The 27,457-nt window shown below is 34.3% G+C and overlaps 5 protein-coding genes across 8 annotated transcripts; 3 read left to right on the top strand and 2 right to left on the bottom strand.

Moving 5' to 3' along the window:
• Positions 1-331: 331 nt before the first annotated feature.
• Positions 332-1,842, bottom strand: LOC102629240 (uncharacterized). Its single transcript, XM_006469098.4, has one exon. It carries the CDS (start codon positions 1,569-1,571, stop codon positions 447-449), a length of 1,125 nt encoding a protein of 374 aa, XP_006469161.1. The 5' UTR covers positions 1,572-1,842; the 3' UTR covers positions 332-446.
• A 1,829-nt stretch (positions 1,843-3,671) lies between these two features.
• LOC102629527 (hypothetical protein) lies at positions 3,672-5,479 on the top strand. Its single transcript, XM_006469099.4, has 5 exons — positions 3,672-3,951; positions 4,084-4,171; positions 4,318-4,388; positions 4,491-4,547; positions 4,813-5,479. The coding sequence occupies exons 1-5, from the start codon at positions 3,841-3,843 to the stop codon at positions 5,029-5,031; spliced, it is 546 nt and encodes a 181-aa protein (XP_006469162.1). The 5' UTR covers positions 3,672-3,840; the 3' UTR covers positions 5,032-5,479.
• Positions 5,480-9,132: 3,653 nt separating this feature from the next.
• LOC102629807 (sulfated surface glycoprotein 185-like) lies at positions 9,133-10,019 on the top strand. The gene has a single exon (XM_006469100.4). It carries the CDS (start codon positions 9,429-9,431, stop codon positions 9,852-9,854), a length of 426 nt encoding a protein of 141 aa, XP_006469163.1. The 5' UTR covers positions 9,133-9,428; the 3' UTR covers positions 9,855-10,019.
• Positions 10,020-18,933: 8,914 nt separating this feature from the next.
• On the top strand, positions 18,934-19,717 carry LOC102630102 (extensin-1). Its single transcript, XM_006469101.4, has one exon. The coding sequence runs from the start codon at positions 19,177-19,179 to the stop codon at positions 19,642-19,644; it is 468 nt and encodes a 155-aa protein (XP_006469164.1). The 5' UTR covers positions 18,934-19,176; the 3' UTR covers positions 19,645-19,717.
• A 1,752-nt stretch (positions 19,718-21,469) lies between these two features.
• LOC102630402 (protein WVD2-like 7) lies at positions 21,470-26,911 on the bottom strand. 4 transcript variants are annotated; one of them, XM_025095258.2, is made up of 11 exons: positions 26,614-26,911; positions 26,316-26,401; positions 26,133-26,203; positions 24,427-25,257; positions 24,056-24,277; positions 23,827-23,870; positions 23,658-23,744; positions 23,479-23,575; positions 23,317-23,388; positions 23,027-23,137; positions 21,470-22,349 (listed from the first exon to the last, which is right to left on the bottom strand). In XM_025095258.2, the coding sequence occupies exons 3-11, from the start codon at positions 26,133-26,135 to the stop codon at positions 21,921-21,923; spliced, it is 1,896 nt and encodes a 631-aa protein (XP_024951026.1). In that variant the 5' UTR covers positions 26,136-26,203; positions 26,316-26,401; positions 26,614-26,911; the 3' UTR covers positions 21,470-21,920. The 4 variants fall into 4 exon arrangements, with proteins under 4 accessions (XP_024951026.1, XP_006469166.1, XP_006469167.1 ...); XM_006469103.4 differs by lacking the exon at positions 26,133-26,203 and having other exon boundaries at positions 26,522-26,910; XM_006469104.4 differs by lacking the exon at positions 26,133-26,203 and having other exon boundaries at positions 26,596-26,910.
• Between the last annotated feature and the right edge of the window lie 546 nt (positions 26,912-27,457).

The following is a 27,457-nucleotide window of genomic DNA, read 5'->3' as shown; positions in this document are numbered from 1 at the left end:
TTAAGCTACTACTGTTAACATTTCATATTTGTCCCTACTCTATCACTATTCACTAGAATTCTGGTTTGGCTTTCTGGAATTGATCATTACGTAGACCATATCGACTAACCTTACGATTGATTCCACCATTTTTCTTAAAAGCGTTTTCCTTGTGCCTTCATCTCCGGTCAAAACACAGTGTTGACCATATTTGTAAAGTATTCACCTGGTTTCTTCATCATCAAGTGTTACAGAATCAATCTCAATGGATCGGTGTCTTCACAGTTACCATATATTGATAACGAGCAAGTGAGACTACAGACACCATTGAATAGAAAGACAACAGAAACTCTCGCTCCAAAGCAATCAAAATCATAAAATTACAAATAACTGAACAATTATAGGACAAACCCGCCTAAAAGTCTCAATGCCAAAAGCAAAAAGTCTTTTACATGCAAAACAAAAGCTCAATTAGTCTTTTTATTGATATCTCTTACAAGTTTGCTCATTTGGAACCTCCAAAACAAGAAATAAGCCAAACCCAATCCGAGCAAAACGAACACCCAAACATTCTCCTCCTCATTCTCTTTCTTTGATCTCACTTCCTCTATACTAAACTCCTCTCTTCCCGAATTCCCCAAAAGACCCTCCATCACACGCCCATATAACACATACGCCCTATCCTCCCCTCCCACCGTCACCGATGTAGCAAACTTTTCCTGATTAAGGGCAGTTTTGTCATACACTACTCCCTCGGCCCAACTATCGTGAGACTTAATAAACCACAACGTGTGATGAGACACCACCAAAACGACGCCGTCGCTTCTAACGGCTATACCGTCGGCCCAAACCAAATCCTCGGTCAACAAAACCCGCCTAGCCAACCCGTCATCCGCGTTGACCTTAAACATCTTGCCCGTATTGGATTGCACCACGAGCAAATACCCCTTGCTCACGTAAGCTATCCCGTTTAATCCACACTCGCTAAACGGCGCGTCGGGGTCAACCGCCAAGGGACTCTCGCTGAAAACAGGAGATCTCGAGAAGACCGAGGCCTCGCCGTCTTTGTCCACCTTCCAGATGAAGTTTCCGGCGGAGTTCGTGACGTAAGCGTTCCCATTGAAATCCACAGCCACGTCGTTCGCCACGTGGCGCTTGATGGTTATGACACCAGGGGTTTCGTCGTCGAGTAGAGACAGGAAGACGCGGCGGCGCGATCGGAGGTCGTATGCGGCGAGGGCATTGAAGGGAGGAAGGGGCGCGGCAGAGTGAACGAGGGCGAGGAGGCGGTTGTGGATTGAGTCGATGGCGAGACCCAAAATGGTGGCGTTTTCGGGAAGAGTTGGGTCGGAGATAAGGGTTTCGACGACGGCGGCATCGGAGACGGAGTGGATTGTGCGATGGTGCTGAGAGCCGACGACGAAGTGCTGGGCTGATGGGTCCCACGTCAGACCCTCTGGGTAGAGATTCAGTGAGCGGAAATTGATAACGTGTGGGGTTCGGGCGAATGACGGCGTTGGGCCGACAAGTATCAGGAACAAAAACAGACTCAACGCAAGGGATTTGGTGGATTCTGAATTGATGAAAGCCATGATCGAAGTTATCTACGAGCTTGAACGACGCACAGCCGATTTAAGAAGCCCGAGTGGTTTTTTTTTTTTTTTATTTATTAATTAAAGCCCAAACTAAACTCCTTTGACAAGAAAAACAAAAAAACAAAAACAAAAAAAATTAAAAACAAATAGAGATTTCTTGTCAAAGGGGTTGGGTTTGGTTTCGAATGTGAGAATGAAATTTTTAATACCTTGCTGCTTTGGCCAAAAACTCTTAAATTTCGTTGCTAGTGTTGTTATTATTATTGTTAGATTATTTTGGGATGATGCTATTGTTAATTGCTTACGTAGAATCACAATATTTTTCTTATTTAATAATTTTTTTTAAAAAAAAATAACGTCTTTTGATTTTTCTGAAAATTATAATTTTTCGTTGTATAGTCACATATTTATAGCACAAAGTAATAATTTTCCTGTTTCCGTAAGAGTTATAGAACCAGGGGAAATCTTTTAACTTACTCAAGCATTCCCATTAAAAAAAGGATATTGATACAATATTTAATATTTATACATTCGTCAACTGATCTACATATTATTAGAATGGTAAATTTAGTTTGTATCATAGTTGGCGTGGTAAATACAAAATTCTCATATGTGTAAATCGCCCTGTGACATATTTATGATAAGATAATTTCATCAATTCAATAAGATAAGCTGGCACCACGATCAAAATCATACTCTGCAAAATTTTCAATTATTAGGGGATGCCTATATTAAGAGGCATTTGTAATTGAGCTTTTAAGATTATAAGCTGTTTATATTATATATAATTATTTTTTTTTAATTTTGACATCAACTTCTAAGCTAATTTATTAAATAAGGTGTTACAATTTTTTAAATTCATATTATAATCTTAATATTTTAATAGAATGTCAACTATGTCTGATTCTTCTATAAATCTTAATGTATAAATAAAGATAATTTAAACTTGGTCTATTTTTATCATTATATAATAAAATAATACTTTATAATACATATATTTCATTTTCTTAAACTCCCAACAGCTAGAATAATATAATTTATCAAATATAAAACTATTTTTTTAATTAATAATTTATTTCATTTGTACATTAAAAATAACTTATTTTATTAATTACTACAATCTTAAATTCCCACGGTGGCCTTTAATCAATAACAACATGCATGAACGATTATGTAATGATCGCACTATATAAATAAAAAGAGTCTCACCCAATAATTTATTACCAAACTATTCTTTTTTTTTTTTTTTTGAAGAACTATTACTCATCATATTTATACCATACAAATTACTGAGACCAATTTACATCAACTCTGATATGGCACCGCTCAGATTTTTTTACCCTCTCAAATATTCGAGGGACGCTCAATTCCCATCCTGGGAGAAAGATTGCATTCACTCAAGTTCTAAGGCTCTAAGGAAGGAAATTTAAATTAAATTCCTACAATGCGTCTGCAAAGGCTCGAACTATTTTCCTCGCATTTGTGAGGGAGTGGCTCTAGCCACTTGAGCTTACCAAACTATTCTTCTTGATAAGTATAATTATTTTCTTATTTATAAATGGCTTGTAATTCATTGGCAAATCATGTGCCCAATAATCTTGGGCACATGAGTTCAAGTCCCTCTCCTTCTAATGAAATTTATTTGGCTCTCCGCTTTGGGAGTAGAATAGATTTCTCTCTAATATTAAATGAGAGTTGTTGTTTGTGTTGTGCCATACTAGAATTATGAAAGAGAGTATCAAATAATTGTAAATATTAATAGAGTTCTCATTGTAATATATTAGTATTTTAAAAAAAATTAATTTCACGTGCATTAAGAATCTTTCATTCGATCAACAAAAGGAATTAAACAGCTTAATCATTTATAAATCCGACACCTCGTCCATGCAAAAGCAACAATATCACACGTGTCACCCTTCTGTTCCCATCAGAAAATAAAGCCCACCTCAGCATCACCGTCCATTTCCACAAAAAAGCCTCCGGTCCCCACATTTCACTTATCTTCGCAAGTCCCGAGAAGCCTCCAAGCAAAATATCTATCTTGAGAACCCACGAAATGTCTCTCGCGCTAACACGCTAAGACAAGAAAATAGGTCTGGAACATTCGGGATAAGTCATCGAAGCCACCAATAGAAGCAGATATTTTGCTTCTCCAAACCAAACCGCCATAACGAACACCAAATATATATACGAAGCTTTTGAGCCGCGAGTAGCATTCATAACCGCCACGCTTTTGATGTTTGAAGCTGAACACAAATTATGAAATATGGAGGCAGAGAGTGAAAGGAAAGTGCAGCCATCTTATTACAGCGTTCTGGGTGTGAGTGTGCACTCTTCTGTTGAAGAAATAAGGCGCGCTTATCGCAAGCTTGCTATGGTAAGTAAACATTCAGCAGAGGCAATTTGTAAAAGTCTTTGAAAGAAGTTCAATAATTAATGCTGAATAATGAAGAGTTGCATAAATGAAACTAATGCTGACTGTATGTGGATTGTGTCCGTGTTTGTATAGCAATGGCATCCTGATCGGTGGACAAAGACTCCATCTTTGTTGGGTAAAGCCAAGGTTAAATTCCAGGAAATTCAAGAAGCCTATTCTGGTAAGTGTCGTTTGCAGTTATCACGATTTGATCTTGTCATAGCCTTTGCGTCCAATTTTGCATTGCAGTTCTGTTTTATCTTTAATCTGAGGATGTAATTGTAAATGTAAAATGTAACTTACTTCCTTTCTTTTGCGGGAATATAGTTTTGTCAGATGAGAGGAAGAGGACACTATATGATGCTGGGTTATATGACCCTGAAGAAGAAGAGGAAGAGGTGAGTGCTTTGGAAATCATATTATTATCTACTCTGCTTATGTAACATTTAATTTACTTAACATTTAACTAACAATTCTGTAATTGATTGTGTTTATTTCAGGGATTTTCAGATTTTGTGCAAGAAATGCTGTCTCTAATGGCTGAGGCGAGGAAAGAGGTATGCACGCAACCTTCTTGACAATTTGTTTTTACTCCCAAGTCAGAAGCTAGAAGAAATTTACTTCATTTAATCAGCTGTAGGTGATCATGAAAATCTAAATCGGTTAACTAGTATTGAAGTTTGAGCACTTTCTGCTTCCTGTTTCAATCGTGTTAAGATTTTTAACCCTTTTTTTCCAAGTTTGGTTTTTGAGGGAATTGATGGATTCCTGAATATTTGGATTGTTGGCTGGCTACTAATTCTTCTTCTGCTTCGAACACAGGAAAAAAGCTACAGCATGGAGGAGCTGCAAACAATGTTCATGGAAATGGCACAAGAATTTGAGCAGTCCTCGTGGTTCTGCGGATACCCAGTTGCTGATGATTCCTGCTCCTTGGAGAGTACACAGTGGAATACGAATTTAATAGACAATAATAGAAATGCACAATTTGGTGCTTTTCCAGGGTGGCAGTTCTATGGAGCAAGTGGTTTTTGCAGATAAAAGAATCCATTTGGATTCAAACAGTGGATGCAAGATTTGAACATGAAAACGAGCAGTGAGCCTCTGATTTTTGCTCTGATTGTTTTTGGTGTGGAGACCATCACATTTTGTGGGAAACGTCTTTGCCTCTGATGTCCTTCTTTCGGGGATTTGGCGCTTTGAGTTGGTGCTGAGCGCTTTGGCATGCTGTTCTGGGGAGTCTGCATGGACAAGCCTTGGCTTGATTTCATTTTTCAATCGAATAAACAAAAACATCGTGTGGGAGTAATGTACGTTATCATTTGTGAGACAATAGAACGTGTAGAAGTGTCGATTTCGGTTTTTGTAATATAATTTGGATTTTAGTTCCTTCATTTGTTCTTTTTTGTTTCCCAGTCCAAGTGTCTCTGAAACCCTTCGATAATCATATAATTAAGCAGAAAGGAGAGGTGGATTTGGGATTTTGTAATTCGGATATTAGATCTTCACTGTTCTTTTTTGTTTCCGAGTCCCAGTATCTCTGAAACCCTTGGATAATCATATCATCAGGAGAGCAAAGACAGTTGGGCACTTTTAAGTTCATACCACAATTTAGATTAGAAGTCTATGCTCGAATGAGGAGATACAAGTTCTTCCAACAAAGATGATTTTTCTGTGACTCGAACTGGAGAGTAAATTTAATTAAATTATTTAAGGGGACTTCATTATCAGTGGAGCCAACTATTTATTGGTATCAAGAGACCAAAGATACTTACATGACTCATTTATTGCTGATTCCCCATCCATTGTGAAAGAATTTAAACAAAAAGCCCGCACCGGTTAAGTCTGTACGGGTCCGGCCTATTCCTATGGGTTTTGGTTCGGATTTCGCACATGAGACCGAAAGCTCCCCAAACCAAGAACGGAAACAGAAGCCTTGTGATTCACTGCTCATTTTCTGCACTAGAGTTTAGTGAAAAAAAAGCCTAGGTTAGGTCTGAGTCTTTTATTTTTTTAAAAAATAAATTTATAAATTAGAATAATAAATTAAATTTTTTAAAATAATGGAAAGATAAAAAAATTAAACCCAAATTTTTAATGTATTTATCAATAATAAATTAAAAAAATTTAAAGTTATAATACTATTTTTTTATTGAACATTTATTAGTTAAGAGTGCTTAAATTAGAGAATATATTACTAAAAAATTAAATATGTAAATGTTTATTTATTTTATTTTTTATAAATTATTTTATTTTAAAATATTTATTTTTTTAATTCATTATTAATTATAACAATTTAATTATTATTAACTCATTTTAAGTTTATAATGATTTTTAAAAAAATTAAAAAAATAACTAAAAGTTTAAGTTCGGTCTAGATCCATCTCTTACATTTCTTATCTAATGGACTTGGATGGGGACTTGAAAATGTCTGGTCCAAGCCTGTAAATTGCTGACCCTAATTTAAACAAGATTGATTCAGCCTTTCAAAACGTTGGGATAGAGGATCAAGCAGGCCGGACCTCGCCCAAGGGCGCCCTGTCTGCTGGGCTCTTGTTTGCAGTGCTAGAGCCCATCGGGCCAAGCCTTTTACACGATTTTTCCCACAATTATAATAGCATCCTCTTGTTGTTTTTTCGAAAGTCGAGTTGCCAAATAAGGCCCAAGAAATGCTCATTGTTGAAATGCCACCCGTTTTATATATTATAATATGACAAATGCTATGTTACAATTAATGTAACATACACACTCAACAACAACCACTTATAATATATAATCATTCTTGAAACAGTGTTGATTCAATCATTGGCACGTAGGGATTGCTTTATTACAACTACTTGCCACGTACTATTATAATTGAGATCTTATCAATTAGGTAAACTACTACAATTACATTACCATGTGTCTGCTGATATTGCTCAATATATAAAAATTTAGCACTTTAATCATTGATATCAAGTGAATTGGATTCAAGAACATAAAACGTCAACAATATTTTAAAGTACGAAGTTTCCAAAAGTAAAGCAGGGGATTAGTTTATATCTAAGGTTGTGATGATTATGATGAAAATTAAGAAAATGGGCGGAAGATGCTTCAAGAAAATGGGACGGTGCCCCGATTGTTAGATGTTATTGAATTTCGTAATCTTAACTTTTTTTACCCTCTTTTGTTCCCAAAAAAAAAAAAAAAAATTCCCTCTTTTCTATTTCTTCAGCAATAAGTGCCCAACTAATTGATGTATGGTGCAAATTAGTTAAAAGTAAACTTTCCAAGTTGACCCAACTTTTTCTTTTTTCTTTTTCTTTTTTTTTTTTAATCTTCAACAACTATTACTATTCCCTTTTGGTATAATTTTATTTTTTTCCTTGTTATATCTTGGTTAACGTCAAAATCCTTAAACTTCATGTCCCACGTGTCAATTCTACTTGCTCAATTTTGTGGTGGAGAAAGTTGTAAAAACTCCTAATAGAGGTAGTGCATCATTTCAATAAATTGTTGTTATCCTGTGCATAGGAAATTTATGACCGTTCGGCACAAGTAATCATTCATTGACTTCTATCAAATACAATACTTATCCAATGTGAAATCGAATTCCAGGTCATCCTTATCAAAGCCCTCTAAATAGTTGTGAGTCCAAGTGATAACCATCTAAGCAACTATAGTCCAAAGTCCACAGTCAAAGAACTTGAATTTGTGTCCCAAATTGATTGGTGACGATTTCAAAGTCATGACCAAATTGTAACTTCAGATTCATGGATTTGGCATTTTGATGCACTTTATAGTCTCTGGCAATATTCAATTGCTTAGAATTTGGTAGAAATTTTCTGAAAGATATTCATAACATTTGAAACGTTCTCTAGAAAATGCCGGGATAAAGGAACCCAATTATAACCGTAATTGAAGGCCCTGAATTCGTTTGAATAATATACTGTAAATTGAGTGTTAGAGTTTACATCTCTAGAGAGTTCAAGATTTCGCAACCCTGGAACTGTTTGACGGAGGTATATTTTCTCTCCAAAAATATCTTCGAGTCTAAACTGTTGAAATAGGAAATCAAGTATTATATTAATTAACAAAGTGATGCCACTAATACATTATAATTTTTTTTTTTAAAAAAAAAAAAACTAACATCATGTGTCCTCCTTGTTGCTGTGAAATCTCTACATTTTGATAAATGTCAATCAGCATGTGGTCATGGCATTTTTGGGTACAAAACCAAGCGAATTCAGATGGTTTATTTCGTATGAAGGATGAACAAGTTGCCCAATACAATTTATGGATTGATTGATTGGTCAATTTTAATTTAATATATCATCTTATATGAATTAGATTGAAATATTTTTTTATAGAACAAAAATATGTCACAATCCTGTCCCAAATGGAATGGCATTCTGCGGGATCACATCCCATCGGAAAAAATTGTCATCCCTAGATTGAATTTTGAGCACTATATTGTGAAATGTGTGTTATTTCATTAAGTACTGATTCAATTATATCTTATTATCATATACATTTAAATTTGTGTTAAAAAAATTAGTTGAAATAACCTAACCCATTTTATAAATAACCATCCCATTCAAAAGTTTTCTACAATCGGAATTCCCATGTTTATTTAAGTGCTTTCAATTATCTTGCCACGGTTTTTGGTTCAATAATTACATACAAAGTTCCTAACATTTCATGTAGAGAACAGCTGATTTTTCGTTTTTAGACTGTTCGAAATTCTCTATTTATACGAAAGGTATAACTTCAACAATTGTCATTGCAAGGTAGGTAGATTCCAATATGCATACGTAGCTTTCTTCAAGATTCAAATACCATAATTTACCTTCTAAGATATAAAAAGGGAAAACAATAATTGTATATTCTCTATAATGGAAGCAAAAATCGAAAACAATCACATGCAACACAATCAACTTTGGCTATATATATATATATCAATCAAAACTCCACGATAAGAAAACAACATGATTATTTGATCTAATTAAATCGTCACGGCATTGAAAGTGGCCGGATTTTTCAATAAAAATAATGGCGACTAGAAGAAACAATTAATTGTGTAATCAAAGAGTGTTGAGGGTGCATGGTGGGGTCCAAAAATTTGGGCCAATCAGATGAATCGTGATTCCCTTCTCGAGCAAGGCAGGGCCAGGGAAGGGCTACCCTAGCAAAGAAGTCCTTAAAAACACGACTCTTTTTAGTCTACTTTGCCTTCTATAAACTCTTACTACCCAAAATCACTTCTACCCAAAAGCTCTTTTTCAGTCCCCCGCTCCCCCATGCACTTAATAACGAAGCAAATTGAATTGCTTTTAACACACGCATTACTTTTCCTTCAAATTCACTCTCCCAACTCACAAAACAAACCAAAGCCCACATAGCAAGACGCAACCACATTCACATCTTAACAATCAAAACTCCGGCAAAAACACCACAATATGTCGATTCAAAAGTGCCTTTTCTCCCCTCTAAAAGTGCTTACAATATTCAGTCTTCTTGCTGCTATTGTTTATCATCCGGTCAACGGCTTGGAATCAAGAAAGCTAGATGAGTCCACAGGCGATCAAGGCATAAAGTGCACCCCATCATGCACTCAAAGTCCTCCACCGCCATCGCCGTCGCCGCCGCCGCCATACCCGCCGCCTCCACCTGCTCTGCCGCCACCAGCACCACCGGCTCCGAAAAAGCCGCCATCGCAATACTGCCCGCCGCCACCGCCACCATCGTTTATCTACATCACCGGTCCCCCGGGGAACTTGTACCCTGTCGACAGTGATTTCAACGGTGCTAGCAAAAAAATTCCTTCAAGTTTGCCACTTTTGGTTGCTTCAGGAATTTTAGGTCTCTTGGCTCTTTGGAAATAGTCATAATCTGAATCTGATATCGATACTCCATCAGCCGAGAGATCTCCTTCTGCATGTAATGAGTATTTCTAATTGGAAAGCTCAACTTTTAACAGAAGCAAATTGTAAGTACGTTGTTAGTTGTTACCTACTAATTAATTGTTCAATAAATTTGCTTCTCATGAATCATGGTCTGTTTATTGCCATTATTTTTTTTTTTGGGAATCAATTGTTCTGTATTTTCAATAACAATAACTCACATCAATTATCGATCGAGTTTTTGTCGATTAATTTTGTGTTCATCCCTGTACACATTTTGATTTATTTATGTTTATTTTCTTTTAATTAATACCATAATTAAAAGATTGGGTAATAGATGTGAACAAAATTGAATGAATAATCCATTTTCTTGCATAATAATTTAATATTGTATTGATGGCAATGTTTGTGATGGATCATCAACCATATGTGACCTTGGTTTTCAGTGCCAAATGTCACAATTGAATTTTTTTTTTTTTTTCAAATGGGATCAACTGTTTGGTGGTGATCTGTCATGTAACGCTTTCTCTTTTGTCCAAGTGGCACGCACTTATGGAATCAAGGGTGAACAATTGATAGGTCCTACCCTCCTACTCAAACTAAGGGCGTCATGAAGCACTTGAATCCATCGAATTATGGTGCAATTTGGTTGGACGAGTCTAACCACGCATGTTGAAGAGAATGGCTCCAATTTTTTAATCAATCAATATCATATTTTATTCCTTTGTTTCTATTTAGAGTATAATTGGTATTTTTTTAGTCTGAATAGTCATTTGATGTGGACAATTATTACACTAGTAAATATTATCAATACAAATAAAGGCATCACCAAAAACAATTTTTTTTTTCAGTCTAAAGAGCGTTCTTTTTAATATTTATATTTACAATGATAACCAAAAGTTTTATTTTTTTATATTGATACCCTTATTAAAAAATGATTATACATAGACACACACACAGTCTACTCAGTATATTTATAAGAAAATGTTTTATACACAGAGTCTACTCAGTATATATGTTTTATATTTTCTTTTAAAAAAGAAAAAAACTGTTGACGTAAAGTCGTCCTTTGAAGCAGGGGGAAGATTCTAACAAATCCGATTTTGATGTCGGAGTTGTCACTTGTTACCATGATAATCTGATCATTACATGTGTCAGTGGATGTGATCAACTTCGGTTTCGCCAAATAATGGGTCCCGATTGTACGCAGTCCCACGTGTGAAACATGCCCATTTGCCATTTGGACACTTGAAGAGTTATGTTTTGTTTGGTAATGGCTAATGGGGGATTGGGCAAGGTTAGGCGAAACTGCTTCTGCGTGTTTCTCATTTGTTGTATTCATTCATTTTCTTGTCCTTTAATTATTACGTGTTTTTAATCGCTTCTCTAGACAACCTGACAAGTTACCCTGCGAAGAAAAATATCGATCATATTTACATTGGATCAGTCAAACTTTCTCATTTAAATTTGGTTTTAATAAAGATAATTTTGGTGGATAATTGAAGAGATTCAAAGCCAAAAAAGAGAGTTTTTTAATGTAATTATCAATCATATCCCTAGAACCTGTAATGTTTGTGCTCATTCTCCTAGCAAAATATATTGTGGGAGCAAATGTGCCTCATGTCTGGTTAGATTCTATTCTAACAGAGGTGATGAATGTACTGGTTTAGTGTTGTTTTCAATGGAAAGATTTACTTTCTTCTCAAAAAAAAACAAAAAAAATAATAATAATTTTGTATTAAAAGGCGTGTGGATGATGCACGAAATCAATTGTTAAAGTATCTTACTATTTTGCACACTCCTATTCGTTAAATTATTTTACTAGACTGATGTTAAAAAAAAAAAGTATTTACTGTAGTATGAGCAAGGTTTATGAAATAATTAATGTTTGGCCTATCCTTTTCTTAAAGGCTTTTCTTTAAAAAAAAAAAATTCTCATTTACATAAATTTGATTATTAATTAAGAGATATGGTAAATACTGGTTTAGTTCTTATATTTTAACTTAAGAGTATACTTAATTCAAATATTTTAAAAAATACCTCAAAACGTCCTTATAGTTAAATATATTGCATTTTTATTCTTACTTTTTCTTTAGTTTTACAATAATATCCTTACAACAATATTGTTGGCATAAGTTAATTTATCCTTGACATTAATTTATTTATCGTCCAAAAAGTTATTTTAAGCGAATTAACTAATAAATATCAGTATGAAAAAACTAATATATTTTGTACCTCTACAACAATTATGCTAATAATTATTTATAAATAAATTAATATCAGTCAACTTAAAACAATGTTTATTATCATTGCAACAATCTTACTAAAAATTATTTTATAAAAAATCAATTTATCAAATTAATCCTAAAGTAAAATGACTATATAAAATTTTAGGTAAATTTTTATGTTACTTTTAAGGTTATTTTGATAAATTTTCTTTTCATTATCATCCACAAAAATATTGTTGCAAGGTATTATTGTAAAAAAAAAAAAGGTAAGAGTAAAAATATATTGTTTTTAACAATATATATATATTAAAGTATTTTTTTAAATTTAGGGATTGAATAAATATTTAAATTAAAATATAAAAACTAAATGAGTATCTATCGTAATAGATGTAAGTGAATATATAGTTGCAAATTAATTAATTCATTCATCATAGCATGCTAGAAACTTAATGCCACCATGAAACAAACAAAACTTTTTGTAAAATAAATTGAATGCTTGAAGTGCTTAGTCATTGTGTCTAGTATGGCAGCTTATTATCTGTCAATTCAAACTCAAAGATTGACAACTACATAATCAAACATTAATAGCACTCGGCAATTTAATTTATTATAATTAAAAAGAGGGTCCGCCTATGTTGCCATTGTTGTACTAAGGGTGGGCAAATTCGGTTTGGATCAGTTTGGGACATATTCTCAAACCGATCCAAACCAATCGGTTTGAAATATTTTCAAACCGATATCAACCTAAAATTTTTTTAAACCGAACCGAACCGATCCAAACTGACTGGATCGGTTTGGATCCGGTTTGAACTTATTAACTAAAATTTCACTTCTTTTATATTATTTTACCTAAATTATTTGATATTTTTTTGTGTCCGTAATCTAAATTGATACCTCTTTTATATTATTCATATCTACTTTGATATCTACATAACAATTCAAAGATACATCCATACAAGTTTACAGCATAATACATCCTAATAAACAAGTTCTTAACCTGTTCATTCAAAACAAACTCACAAAATTAAAATAACTTGAACAACATTTGACAATTAAAATATTGTGCATCTTGTCCGTCAAAATTTATAGTCCAATTACTTTTAATTTGTCAAAATCTACATAAAATGATAAATATAATTAATTAGATTGCTTAACTTAAAATATAATGTAATTATATAATATTTCTGGATTGGATCGGTTTGGAATCCTTCCAAACCGAGTGATGTCGGTTTGCAATCCAATAAACCGAAACCAGTTTTTTTACTAATGAAACCGATCCAAAAGGTCGGTTTGGATTGGTTTGGATCGGTTCGGTTAAAATATGCCCACCCCTATGTTGTACCTTACCACAGCCTTTGTCTTTTGTGAATTAGTTAATGTAAAATTTCATTGAACCCTTTATACTATATTTTATTTATAATTATTCGTAAGTATTGAAAAGACAAAATTATCTTCAAATTTTATCTTCAATATATTTTTTTCCCGTTTCTTCTTATGCTCTCTCACTTTCTCTCTGTAATGGGTTTAATGATGGCTTCAATATTGATCAAGGTTGCTGACCGATTTGAGGATAATTAGTTGTAGGTCATTGATTGTTTGTGTGATGGTTCTCGTGGTGGAAATTATAGGCATCAAAACAAAATCCTCAATTTGATCTGAGAAGCCGAAGTGAGAGTGAGAGAAAGCAAAATGGCAATGGTAAGGCGAGCTCAGGCCTTGCTTATCCAGAGCAATTATGCATTGTAGCTTCAAATTGTGGCTTCGATGGATCTCTAATTTCCTCTGTCTGTCATGGTGGGGTTGTGGTGCAACTGACGTGATGTTGTTTCGAGAGAGGAAAGATAAGGCTGACATGGGTCAAGGTTGTCGGTCGTGGTGCGACTGTGCTATCTTGCCGACGTGGAGCAGCGTGGTGGCAGCCGGTAGCAGGTAGCTTCACAATATGGGTATTTGGGTTGAGAGCAGATTGGAGAGATGAAGCCATAATGGTTTCTTTTGAATTTGATTTTGGATTCATTTTGTTTGGATGTCACGTGTGTGGGTATTTGAGTTATTTTCTTTTAGTGTTAGTTTTTTTTTTAATTATAAGTTATGAATAGATCGATTTTGTAATTAACCACTGGAATCCCCACTCGTATTGTTGAAAATTTTGTTGATGATGAGTTTTTTTTTTTTAAACCAACAAATACTTCAATTCCATTCAAGATGGAAACTCTATTTAGTATCAGTAACTAGGCACAAAATGGAAAATATCACAAATAAGGAATAAGATTTTAATACTTCACAAGCTAAAACAAAGGTACCAAAATCAGTTGCATATCTTCTTTCAAATCATTAATGATCCAATTCCCAGGTAATTCAAAGGTAGAATATCTACTTGCTGCGCTTGGTTGCACGCTTCCCTTGGCCTTTCTTGGGAGGTACCTTTCCACAACGTTTCAACATTTCAAGCTTGGGTAAGCGCCCTTGTTCTTGGTGGGGCATGACGAGAGCTTACCACCGACGAGCTTCTTCCAAAAAATCTTGTTGGGTGATCTCTAGCTAGTGGGGTTAAGTACATACCCAAATATCTTGGCCCTCAACTCAGTCAGCCATGTGGTCACTACTGTGGCCAAAATGTTCTTAAGCCTCTCTCCTGTAGCCATCGTCACTCGCAACTCTACCTGATTAGTTCTGTTAATAATGAGTTAACTTTGTTAATGATCAGTGATGAGAAATGAGTTAATCTTAATTTCTACAGAATTTTTTAATGCTAATCTAAGGATATTTTTGTCTTTTCATTAATATTAATGTGTTATGATTATTATTGTAGCGTGGTTGAAAATAAAAACTCTTTTAATACTTATAAAAAAATAAATAAATAAAGTGTAAGGTGATAAATTAAATTTTGATAATGTAGATAAATATAAAGTATTATAATATTTTATGATAAATTATAAATAAAATAGAGTGTAAGGGGTTCAATAAAATTTTACATTAATTAATTCACAAAAGAAAAAGAGTGTGGTAAGGTACAACCGTGGCAACGCAGGCGGACCCTTAAAAAAGAACCCATTTGTAACTTTTGGGCAGGTGTCGAAACATCAATCCTCAATTGGCGCTCTCTAATTGTAACAAAATTTTCATTTGTCGCGTCAACATCACTTTATCTTGCACACCTAAGCTTAATTAGAAATTTTAAAAGAACATGAAATGTTATCTTCAACTTCATGACCATTGCATAAAAAATTTCAGCGATTAGATTTTCAGCACACGATGCCATACAGGCTTCACTATTATTCAATAGCAGATCAAAATTCACGTGTATTCGTCAAGATAATTGAGAAACACGTAAGAAAATTTTGCAAATGAAATGATTAATAAGAGAACTCTAGGCTGTTTAATTGTAGAAAATGACACTTAAGAAAAAGTAGCATCCATCTTTTTCTTGTGTCCTTGCCAATGTCTGCTTGACAACTATAATAGAGCGCAACAGCCTGTACTGTTGAAAAAAAAAAAAAAAAAAGGCAAACGAATTATAAATTATATCCAAGAAAAAATTGTGTGCCAAGAGAGGATATACAAAGTTTATAATGGATTAAAAGTTGATATAAAGTTTCAAGATACTTCAAGGAAGGTGCTGAATAATTGAAGTGTGACCAATCTATATATGCTATTTTGCTTTACACTTTTTGCATACATATGAACATAGGGTTTAAGTTTTTGGGTGTAAAAAGGAAGGCTAAAAGCCTAAAAGAAAGGGAAAAAAAAAAGAGTAAAATTATTACATAATTATACTGTCTTTCTTTCTGGGTTTTTACTCGATGAAAATTGCAACATCAATACAATTAGATGTTGGTTAAATAAAGTGCTTTGATTTTAGACTAATTATTGGCTAATTGAATAATTTACTCGATCAAATGGTTTATCAGACACAAAACAGAAAAAAGTGTGCAAGTTTAATTGGGTTTTGGGATCATGGTTGTTTAGCTATAACTACTGCTCCCAAACATCAAAATAAGTGCTCATTGAAAACAGGGAAATCAACAATCTATGAACAACTCACCACCGACACGCTGAAATTTAGGAAAATTCCCTCACCCACTTTCACGTTTTGTAGTTCCTAGTTCAGATCTTATCTAGACCAGGACCAAAAAAATAATAGTACTTAAAACTATCTTACAAGTAATTAAATTGAGTGAGGCTGTACTCGTAGGTCAATATTAAACACAAGCAGCCCATTTTTTGCCCCATCTGAATTATAAAATTTTAATTTTTTTTAATATGCAATATTTATAATCAAAATTTCAAGTTGGTACGAATCTAACTTAAAACGTAGATCCATGTACTACCCACATCCAAAATGAGGTCTTCTAATTTAATTTAATTTAATTTTTAAAAGTATTAAACTATCAGTGATTTACTACTTTTAAAACCGCATTAAACTTATACCTAGCTTACTAAAATCAATGTCAATCACATTAAACTAATACAATATATATTAGTTTTATATGAAATTCAAAGTTAAGATGAATTATGTGTTTTAGTTGATAGCAAGTTAGCAATACTTTTTTTTTTCTCAATATTGTTTGCATTGTTATTTTTCTTGTCGAGTTTTAGAGTCTAATAAAGATAAATTTATTATTATTCTCTTAAAATCTATAAAATTTTAAAATTAACTTGCTAAAAAATTAAAATTAATAAATTCATCATGGATTTGAAGTAGGTTTGTATCTTTATTTTTAATTTGCACTTGTATATAAAATAAAAATCATAGACCTATAATGAATTTCAAATAATATAAATTTAACTCACATCTATCGCATTGTCACCCCTATCTTTATCTAACGAAAATTTTGAATTCCGGCACAAAGGTTTTGATTTGAACCCATGGCCCAAGTTCCGTAACCATCGGGCCAAAATCCCAGTGGCAATCCAGTGATTTTATTGCATATGATTAAGGGTAAATTCAAACGCACCTATGTTAACCGATGAGGTATTGATATATTATGCATAATGAATCAAAATTGATTTTAGAACGAACACGTCAAAATCACTCAACCTCTTCTCACTTTCCAGCTGTTAGTGGGATCTGTGGTAAAATTCCAAGACATTGCGTGTGGAATCAACAAGAGAGGATTGAAGAAGCAGACAAGCTTCCGAAGTCAGCGAATGCACCAAAAGGTCATCAAAATCAACGCTGGACCTTTATATCCTCTTGCCCACACGTCTCTTTCAACAATTTGATTGATCATGATCGCCCCCATCTTAATCAAAATTGATTGTGTGATTGGGCGTAATAGTTAATTTGTTGTTAAATTTGTTTGTCTAATCATCCACTTCAACAAAATTCTAATCAATTTTTAACTTCAATATTACAATTTACGAGTGGTTAAAGACATAACAACCATTTTTCCCAATGAAATTCTTAGGAGTGCATGATAGGTTCTAGCATTACTACAAGATTTGAGAAGGTAACAACTTCACTTCCCAATAATTTTCTTACAGAAAATAAAATTTTTACGTATTTTCTTGTTAGTTCTAATGTTGAATTTAGTGGTATATTTACATAATTAAAGTCTTGTTTAAAATTGAGATGCTATAATTTTTAAGTTATATTTAATGTAGAAAAAAAAATATAATTATAAAACAAAAATTAATAGTATGTAGTAAATATAAATTTTAGTTAAAATTATTAAAGATATAATAAATTATTCATCATACAATTGAAAAATCATATTATCATATCTTTTAAGTTACATTAACTAGTGTTTACCAAATACTTTATTACTGCAACTTTTAAATTATAGTTGTCCAACCTTAATTTCAAACGGACCATAGTATTGTCTATAATACTGATTTTGATTAGTGTTGTAGTGTTCGTCTTGTAATTTCGCCACACAACACGTGATGCAAAACTTGGTGCTTGCTTGCAAGCCTTGTTTCTGGGAACATGGACTTCTCACCCCACCATGCATGGAGCTCAAAATGTGCCATCATCAACTTTTATTATTTCAAGAAAAAAATCTTCAAAGCTAAGCACGTACATACACAAAACAGATTTTTTGGGCGTGCAAGATCGAAGACAGCTAAATCTACTTATTTTTAAGTTTAATTAATTAAATGTATTAAAATTTTATTTGATTATTAAGGAGTTGTTTATGAAAACTATATGCATGTAATCATTTTATTGAAGGTCATCAAGATTCGGGGTTGTTGCTTTTAGAAGAGACAGAAAATGTATATTGCTCAAGCAACCAAAAAAAAAAATACCAAGCTCACAATCATAGCCCAGTGCCGTAGGAATCGAGGGATTATCATTCAAAGTTCAATGTTGCTAGCTTGGCAATTAATTATGAATCCCTCACAACTCACCCTATTAATTATTATCATTATTGTTGTTGTTGCTGTTGTTGTTGTTGATTAGATAAGCATACAGTGCCACACTGATTTATTTTTCACCAAATTAACAGATGATGTAATTAACTTGCCCTTTTTAATATATAAATATATAAATATATAAATTTTGATTAGTTATACCCAAAAGTTTAATTAATTAACATGTTCATAACATAAAATGGTAGAGTTGTTGATATTAATTTTACCTGTAAATGTTCAACGACCAATTAAATAAACTCAACCGCCAACAATTTTAAAGACTAAAATGAACCCAATATAATCATCGATCTTCTGAGAATTTAAAATGAGTTTAAGTCAACAATGAAACACAATTGAAACTATATATTTAAACATAACCTTATATAGAATCGTTATTATTCTGTCAATAGCACAAAATATTTGAACTCAAATTAAAATCTCTTGGTCCAAATGTGTGACACTTTGAATAAAAAAATCCACAGAGGACGATTATAAAAGGTTAGCTAAAACTTGCTTTTCAATCTTTATCTTCCATGGCCATAATTTTTTTTTTGAGTCATGACAAACACCCTAAAATCCTCTAATAAGTCAGCACTCATCACTCATCACATCTCACCCTTCACCTTACAACACACCGCATTCACCAAACTTCTTCTCTTTTTCCTCTCTTCACTTGACATACAAAAATTTTCTCCTTTCCACTTTCACACTCACCAAACATGGCTAGAAAATTGATACAAAATTTCCCAACCCTTTTCTTCTACTCTATACTTGTCAATTTTCTCGTCTTAACCATGCAAGATCAGCCCTGCCCATATCCATGTTACCCGCCGCCTACCGGCCCAGGCTCGGGTACCCCCACCACCGGCACCCCATCGCCTCCGGCTACAACTTTGACACCACCTTCCAGCTCAGGCTCAGGCTCAGTCTCCTCGTACCCTCCTCCTACAGGGTATTACTCTCCACCATCGGAGAATTTACCAAACTACCCCGCACCACCTAATGGTAATAATCTTTATGGCCCTCCACCTCCGGACCCTATCTTGCCATATTTCCCATACTACTACCGGAAACCTCCTCATCAAACAGACAACCAGTCATCGGCAACAAGTACCGGGAAGTCGATGGCCCTGATCACGGCAGCAAATGTTCTTGTTTTTGTTTTTGTTTTTACTTCTTGTTTATGAAGTTAAATTAATAAGTACTGAACATTATTTGGATGTACTATACGTAATTAATTCAGACTTGTTTTAATGGTCATGAGTATGAGAATCATCTTTTGCAGGAAAATTATTTTGATGTTATACGACCATGAGATACACATATTGAGAATAGTTTATTTGTGTGTGTTTTGGTTGCTGAAAAATTTGTAAATTAAGACGGTGATGATAAAGACACAGGAAAGTGCAAAGATGGTGGCCCAAATTGTACATACTTCTGTTTGGTAATGTGTGGAGAGTGGAGAGATCAGTTTCTTTTTATTTTATTTTGTCTGATAATGTTAAATGTTTACAGAAAATTATAGGATTCTGTAACAACTTGATTACATCACTGTTTTGGATGAGCATGTAAATGGACGATACTCGTGTGTCAAGAAAAGAATGAGCTTCTGGGGAACCTTCGCGATCCCAATGTCCCCCCCTTTCTGAATTATTAATATTTTTAACTTATTTTTGATAGGCTAAATATGTTGGTTTGGTTCGTAGTTTCTTATTTTTAACACAACAAATAATATAATCTTTTAACAAATAAAACTAAAAATAATTGATTCTACAACATTCCTAATTAACCATTCCCGGTTATCAGTAAAGTGGAAAAGTAAAGGCTTTGGACCACTCTCTGATATGAGTAGATAAAATGTAAGTAGGAAACCAAAAAGAACAAAAGAAACCAAAAGAGAGAGATAAAAAGAAACTACAAAAGTAGTCTATGTTTCGGCCTTAATAAAAGATTAAAGATTGATGATGTACCTTAACCAATTTATCTCTATTTTCCTCTCTTAATTGGTTACACTTCTTGGGAATTTAAAAATTTTATGAGCAATTTATTATACATGGTAGGAAAAATGTCATTATCAATGTCAAAGGATTTGGTACCAATTGTCTAATTTGATTCCTTCATCCACACACGGTGTTTCTTTTTTTTTTAAAAAAAAAAAGGCACCAACCAAACAAGATATAAAGTTCAAAAAGCTTAAAATAATTGAAAGTTTTCACCATTTTTAAACTTATAATTATGAGGTCTGGAGTCTGGACGGTAATGTATGGCCAAAATTGAAGTCAATGTATGATTGGTTTGGAATTTTTTTTTTTTGGTGTTAATTACTTATTCTAATATACGTTGTTGTTACATACATATATAATACACAAGACCTAAAACAATTGTTAATATATGCAAAAGATATTTCAAATAAACAAATGTCTCAGTTATAAATTGATGTTTTGAATTAACCGCGCGATTATGTTCTTTAATTTGCTATGAAATGAAAGGGTTTAGAGCTGGAATCCTCTTCATACCATATACTAAGTTCGCAAGAAAATGAATTTACTTTTAATGAAAAGAAAAAGTGCAGACGACGATTAGCAATTCCTTCCCAAGAAAGATAAGAGTAGATCCTACAACCACCTCATATTCCCCTATCATTGTCTGCCACTTGAAAGATTGAAGAAATTAATTTATTGACACGAATTAGAAGCTTAATGGCAGACTAACACAAGGCTCAATGCCACAACACCTCCATGAAACCTGTATTAATTAAGAGAGAAACCATTTATACCCCTTAGCTGTGTTTCACTTTCAGCATTAAAGAACTTGAGTCACTAAGCTTTTAGGTGCTAATATATATATATTCAAACATGCAATTTGATCCACAATTCTAACAAAAAAGTTGATTTCACTTGGAAAAAAAAATTCCATCGAAATCTATATAACTAGATATGATTTGCGCGCACAAGTCTCATCCAAGTAACAAGCCAAACCAACTCTATCAGCTAGACCGGACAAGAATTGGTCTCCACGAAGGTGCCCAAAAGACACGAACCATAATTTGAAAGAATGTGCTATCTGTTTGTTACATAATATTAAACGCTGATAAATTACAACTTCTATTGGTAGATGATGTTTTCTATATATGGGGTGGCAGAGAGACTTACAAGTTCAAGTGCTCCTATCAGAGCCACTATTATTACCTATCTAGCTACATGTTACAATAAACGGTTCATACGTGTAAACAGAAATGAAAATGACAAGCACAAAACGTGGTGAACTCAGATGATTTTTCATCTCCACTTCTCAGACAAGCACACCAGTGCATCTCACCTGTGATCCTCAGTATTTGCCTTGAGGTTTTATTCAATGTGCATAATGGCAAATGCAAGATTACTGCATTGCGAACATTGGGAGTGGTAACTTTTGGGGGAGAAGGAGAAGGTTTTAGCGAGAGTGAAGAAGACTGGTGGCTTGTTCAGGAGGCCACACCAACTGCTAGACGACCCACTCCGGAGGTGTTGCTGATGCCAATGCCTTTCAAACTCTTCCTCCGAGCACCCACTTCGGGCCTCCCATCGTTGCTTTTTTCTTTTTTAATCTTATTACTCTCTGATGTTCGATGTTTCTGCAAACTAGGACTTTTCTCCTTCTCCTGCCCTTTCTGCTCAGTAGCTCCAATTTTCATTACCGTTTTGTGATGATTGCTCCTTTTGGTTGGTGGAGATGAAGAGACGGTAACAACTTCAGCCAGCTCGGATGTCGAGGATTTAGATGCCTCGTCAATTGCCCCTGCAGATTCACCGACTCGTAGGGTTCTGTCTTTTCCTGCCTTGGCAAGCAATGGTGATCTTGCAGTGCCTTTCGTCACCGGACCAGTCGACTTATGTTGAAGTTTAGCTGGACCCTGAGATAGAGAAAGGAAAAGCTATTATTTGTGGCCAATTCATTCTCTCCAATCCTAAAGAGAGCACATAATGAAATGCCAGACTGATCTCTTCCTTGAAAATATTGGAATCAAGGTGAACTAGAAATATTGGACACCAAGAAAGGTTTGAGTATGTTGTATAAATTTTATTGTACAGTTTCATCGTATGTCTCTAAAATCTGTTTGGTTTTAACATCAACATATTCTACAGATTAAAACAAGCCAAACTGTTCCATGACTGTTTTACTTGATTTAGGTAAGAATTTCAAATGCTTTATCAAATGCTTTTAAAGCATTTGAGCAGCAAAATACATATTTTATTTTTGTATGCCAAAACTGGAAAAAGCATATTCTTAGGATAGATTTTTTCAACTTCTCCTCACTGTAATAAACCTTACATATTACATCTCCATTTCAATACCCTCTATTTTTTAGCAGCCTTGACATTACAAATTCCAAGCAACAGAATACTAATAATGTTAAAGAGTAAATTGAAGTAATCATGTAAAGATATGCCTTTTATGGACCAATTGAAGCGACTCCATGTAAATACAAGACTCATGAAATTGCCGCTGTAAGACAAAATTGAGTTTCTGAAACATTCAAACATGAGAAAGAACCTAATTAAACCAAGCAACGCAATACTGATTAAGTACCTTGTTTCCATCAGATCCAGGTAGCGCAGCAGCATGATAGAAAGAAGGCATAGGTGTTGCTTTGAAATTAAGGCTTTTCCGGAATTGCTTAATTTCAGCCTGTGTCTTTTCCTGCAATAACAACAATTGAAGGCACTTTCTTTAAGGCCAAGGGAGACAACACTTTATCAAGACCATTAAATTTTCAGACAGAAAAATATAAAAGCAAGTTCTTCTGATATAATGAGGCTGCCACACTAAAATTACCAATGTACTTTGACTTCCAATAGTTGTGCGATGATACCACATACCTGTGCTTTTGCTTGGATCTGATTCATCTCAGACTCTTTAGCATGCATTTTTTCCTCCAACTTCGTGAAGAACTGAACAAACAACACAAGGAGTAACCTACTTAAAATTTTTATCCATTAAAACTACAAGGTTTGACTGGAAATAAAATTAGGCCTGCTTGCCTCTTTCCTCCTTTCTGCACGTTCATCAATTCTGAAACTGAAAGCTGCAGCACTTGACCTAACAGCTGGCTTGGTTGAATCAGCAGTCTGCTTAAGGCTGCAAAGCAGTTACTCCATCAAAATTAAGACAGTGAAAATAATGGTATTATGAAAGCGTTCCAGTGATCCTGATAGCATACTTATTTGTTGTTAGACGTGTTCTAGAGTCAATCTTTTTCAAAGTAGAAGGCTGGGGTTCAGCTTTCTTGGTCCTTAATTCCTTTTCACTGCAAAGACAGGAAAGAATCTTTTAGGTATCAGCGGGTGTTAATACACAGGTTTGCTCTTCCAAGGAAAAAAAATTATCACCTCTTATTCTCCATCTTTGTTTTTGCAGCTGAACTCTCAGAATCCTAAGGTTCAAAAAATATTACCAAAGAGATAATTGAATGGTAATGCAAAACTAATGTAAGAGGAAAACGAAAAAAGAATAAGTCTCTTGTGTAGGATACAGCCTTATCAATTCGACAAAACATCTTAACAATTCTGTAGACATTATCTAGAGAATGACATTTCATGCCATACTCCAAATGCTAACCTGTGTCATTGGAGATCTCTGACATGAATGTCTAACTGGAATGGATGTTTTTAACGGCTGCTTTTCTGCTTTCATTCTCACCGGACTCTCTTTTTCCTTTCTATTTTGACTCTTTGCAGCAGTTTTTGATGTGTCACAAGAAGTTCGTCTCGAGACATGACTGGTATCGACCAGAGAGTTCAGTCTGCCCTTGGTAGCTTTACTTCCTGCTAGAACCCTTGACTGGAAGCAGGAAATCAAGAAGTGAACTACATATTAAAAACCAGTTTCTAGACACTGCCTTATTGTTCGTTTATGCAATTATGAATGCTATTGATAATATGATAATGTTCTGTAATCAATCAGGAGCCAAAAGAAATATAAATCCACACCTTTGGAGAATGAATTGGCCGGCTATCTGAACTAGATTTATAACCTTTACTGACTGTTCCATTTTTGGGGGACAAGTCCATTGGGTTAGATGATTCACCTACATCAACTGCATGAACATTGAGGTTACTTTCTATATCTGGTTCATCATTACCCAGAAGCAACTTGCTGCAGCCAGATTTAGTTACATGCATTTCCTCAGGGCTAACATCTTCAGGGACAACATTGGCACTGTCCAAAGCAGCTCCCATTTGAGATTCTGCAGGTAGAACTGAAGGATCTTCTCTTTCACATCCCACAAAATCATACTCTCCATGATATTCTGAAACTTCAGGGCTCTCATCAAAGTGACTGAATTGGTTATTTTCATTTGCATTATCAAACTGACTCCCTTCATTCTCATTATCAAATCCCACTATGCGATTTTCATATTCTGAGACATTCTCATCAAAGTGATAGCTGTGACTCCTTTCATTTCCATTATCAAAATCCTTCCTGTAGACCATGCTCTCTGGGGAACCTTTATCATACCTATCATAATGGTTGCTGCCATTATCATAATCATCTACGCATCGCTCATTTTCCAAGACATCATTTTCACCAGCATGGTACTCTACCGCATTTCCACACTCAGATTGTTCCTGAACTAGACGGGCCTTCCTCTTGAAGTGAGCTTCAAAGTAAGCTTTCTTTTCAACGACTGAACCTGGTTTTGAGCATCTCTCAACCTCTTCAAGATACCTATTGTGTGAGAAAGATGATCTCCTTTCCCAACATAGGGGTTCGGTTTCAAACCTTCCAAAAGATATAGAACCAGAGTGCAAAGAGTCTGTCTGTCCAGTTCAAAGGAGTGGACGTAAGTGAATAATGAAACAAAAAATAAGCTGGAGTTGAAAGACAGTACACGAACTACAAATCATAATCAAAATATTAGGAATGAATATGCCAGTTTGTCATTGTACATATTCAAATATGAAAAGAAAATAATATTGTAGGATCAACAAATAAATCAAAATTTTTAATTACGATGTCGAAGGTCGTCTTATTGATTCTTTTCTCCTTGCATGAATTCTCTCTATGCCACTAGAGTGATAGTGCATTCTGTCATGCAAGCATGCACAGCTGTGTTGATGCACATGGTAACTCCTTAATACTATTAAAAATTTATTTTTTCCAGTACCACTAAAAATATACAATAGAGGGAGAAAAGGTGAAGGGGAAAAAAAAGGGGTCTCCCCAAAATGATAATTTGTCTAAGATAATTTCAGATATGCAGGATCAGGATTGAGAAACCACATGGCATGAGTAGTTGAATATCAATGAAGGAGAAAACTGGGTTAACAGGGATGACAAAACCCATCACTCTGTAAGTCAAACAACCGGCTACCAATCTATTCTACAACACATTCTCAGCCAAAAATAACTGAAAGAAAGTATGTATTTCACAAATCTACCCACAATGGTAAGCAACAAAACTTATAGGATCGTTAGGAAGAAGCAAATCCATCGTTTGAAGTTACGCATCATATATTCTTTAAAAAAAAAAAAATCGATGTCTTTTCAAAACCACTGGCCCATATGGAAAATCCAAGATCTCTGTTTGCTATTTTAGTTGACATTATCCATTGGCTACCTATATTAGCACTGCATCCAGGAAGGGTATAAAACCAAAAACAAATTGAGGTCATTCATCATTTCGAAACATTACCATTCATTACGCAGTAATTAAACTGCCAGAAAAGATTGCTCATTTTTGTCCAATTTTGTTCTGTTCATCAACTAATAAACCAAAATGCCAACCAAACAAATGATCTACACACAAATAAAGTTTATACACAAAACATAAATTAAAAATAAGATCCTCAAAAAAAAAATTGTGGAAAAAATCTACCTGAAAGCTAAAGCTCACAGGTTCTTCAATCTCTCCAGCCATTGTGACTATCCCAATCAAGCACCAACCATTTATCAATCACCTACCTGTCATCACAAATCAATATCAACACACACACATACACACCTACAAACAGACCTTTACTCACAAGAAATGGATATCCCAGAATGCAAGTTATCATCACACAGACATAATTAAAAACATACACAAAGTGTGAAACTTGTAAATGAACAGACATAAAAGAATCTTGAGCAAGCGTGTTAAAGAGTAAATACTTAACACGGATCTCACTACTCACTTTCTTCAAAAAGAACAGTTTTTGGCTTCTGGGTTTTGTTTCTTTGAAATGTTGGAATCTAAGAGAGTCTAAATGAAGTGCTTTAAAAGTAAGTGTAGGGATCGGCCTTTATCACATCACTTGGTGTCATGTCATGTGCTACTTGTTGTCCTTCTGTCCTGTGTTGTCCAGATACTGTGCTTTTCCTTACGTGATCATCCGTCACTTAACCCCGTTTGATTGCAAGTTACAGGTTTTGAGGATCATCTACGGGTCAGAATTAATATCGGCCTCGGAGTGGAAATGGCACCTGTGATTCGGTGAATGTCTTGCAGCAGTTAATGACATTGTAACCGTGAGCGACCGCCATTAAATTCCATTTTTGTCTTTAAAATTTTAAACAATAAAATATAATAAAATTTGACCGGCTAGTTCTGTTGACTCGGGATACTAGTACGTGTTTTCAGTAAGCTCCTTGAATTTCTCGTCCTAGTCCCCAAAACTTAAATTGCATATACCACTTATTTCATCAATTAACTTTCGTTTTGTTGTCTTTTTCGAGCTTTAGTTGAAAATTAGTTCATTAATATGATGCCTAAAAGTTTGGGACACATCCCATTATAGATTCGATACTGATCAGACTTTATTAGATGATTAAATCAATAAATTTGTAAGAACTCTAAATAAACAAGAAGTGATTATTATTATTAATTAAAGATGACATAAAGTGTGCCTTCTTTATAAATCATGAGCACCCCCAATGATAATCATCACCATCTAATTAGAGCATCAGACAAGACCAGTGGGACCGCCTATCTTTTGATCTGATCGTTTCTAATGCGGGACATTTAAACTTTATGATGAA

This window comes from Citrus sinensis, chromosome 2, assembly GCF_022201045.2.
Source record: "Citrus sinensis cultivar Valencia sweet orange chromosome 2, DVS_A1.0, whole genome shotgun sequence".
NCBI lineage: Eukaryota > Viridiplantae > Streptophyta > Magnoliopsida > Sapindales > Rutaceae > Citrus > Citrus sinensis.
Note: the sequence above shows the minus strand (reverse complement) of the source record. Positions and strands in the feature narration are given on the sequence as shown.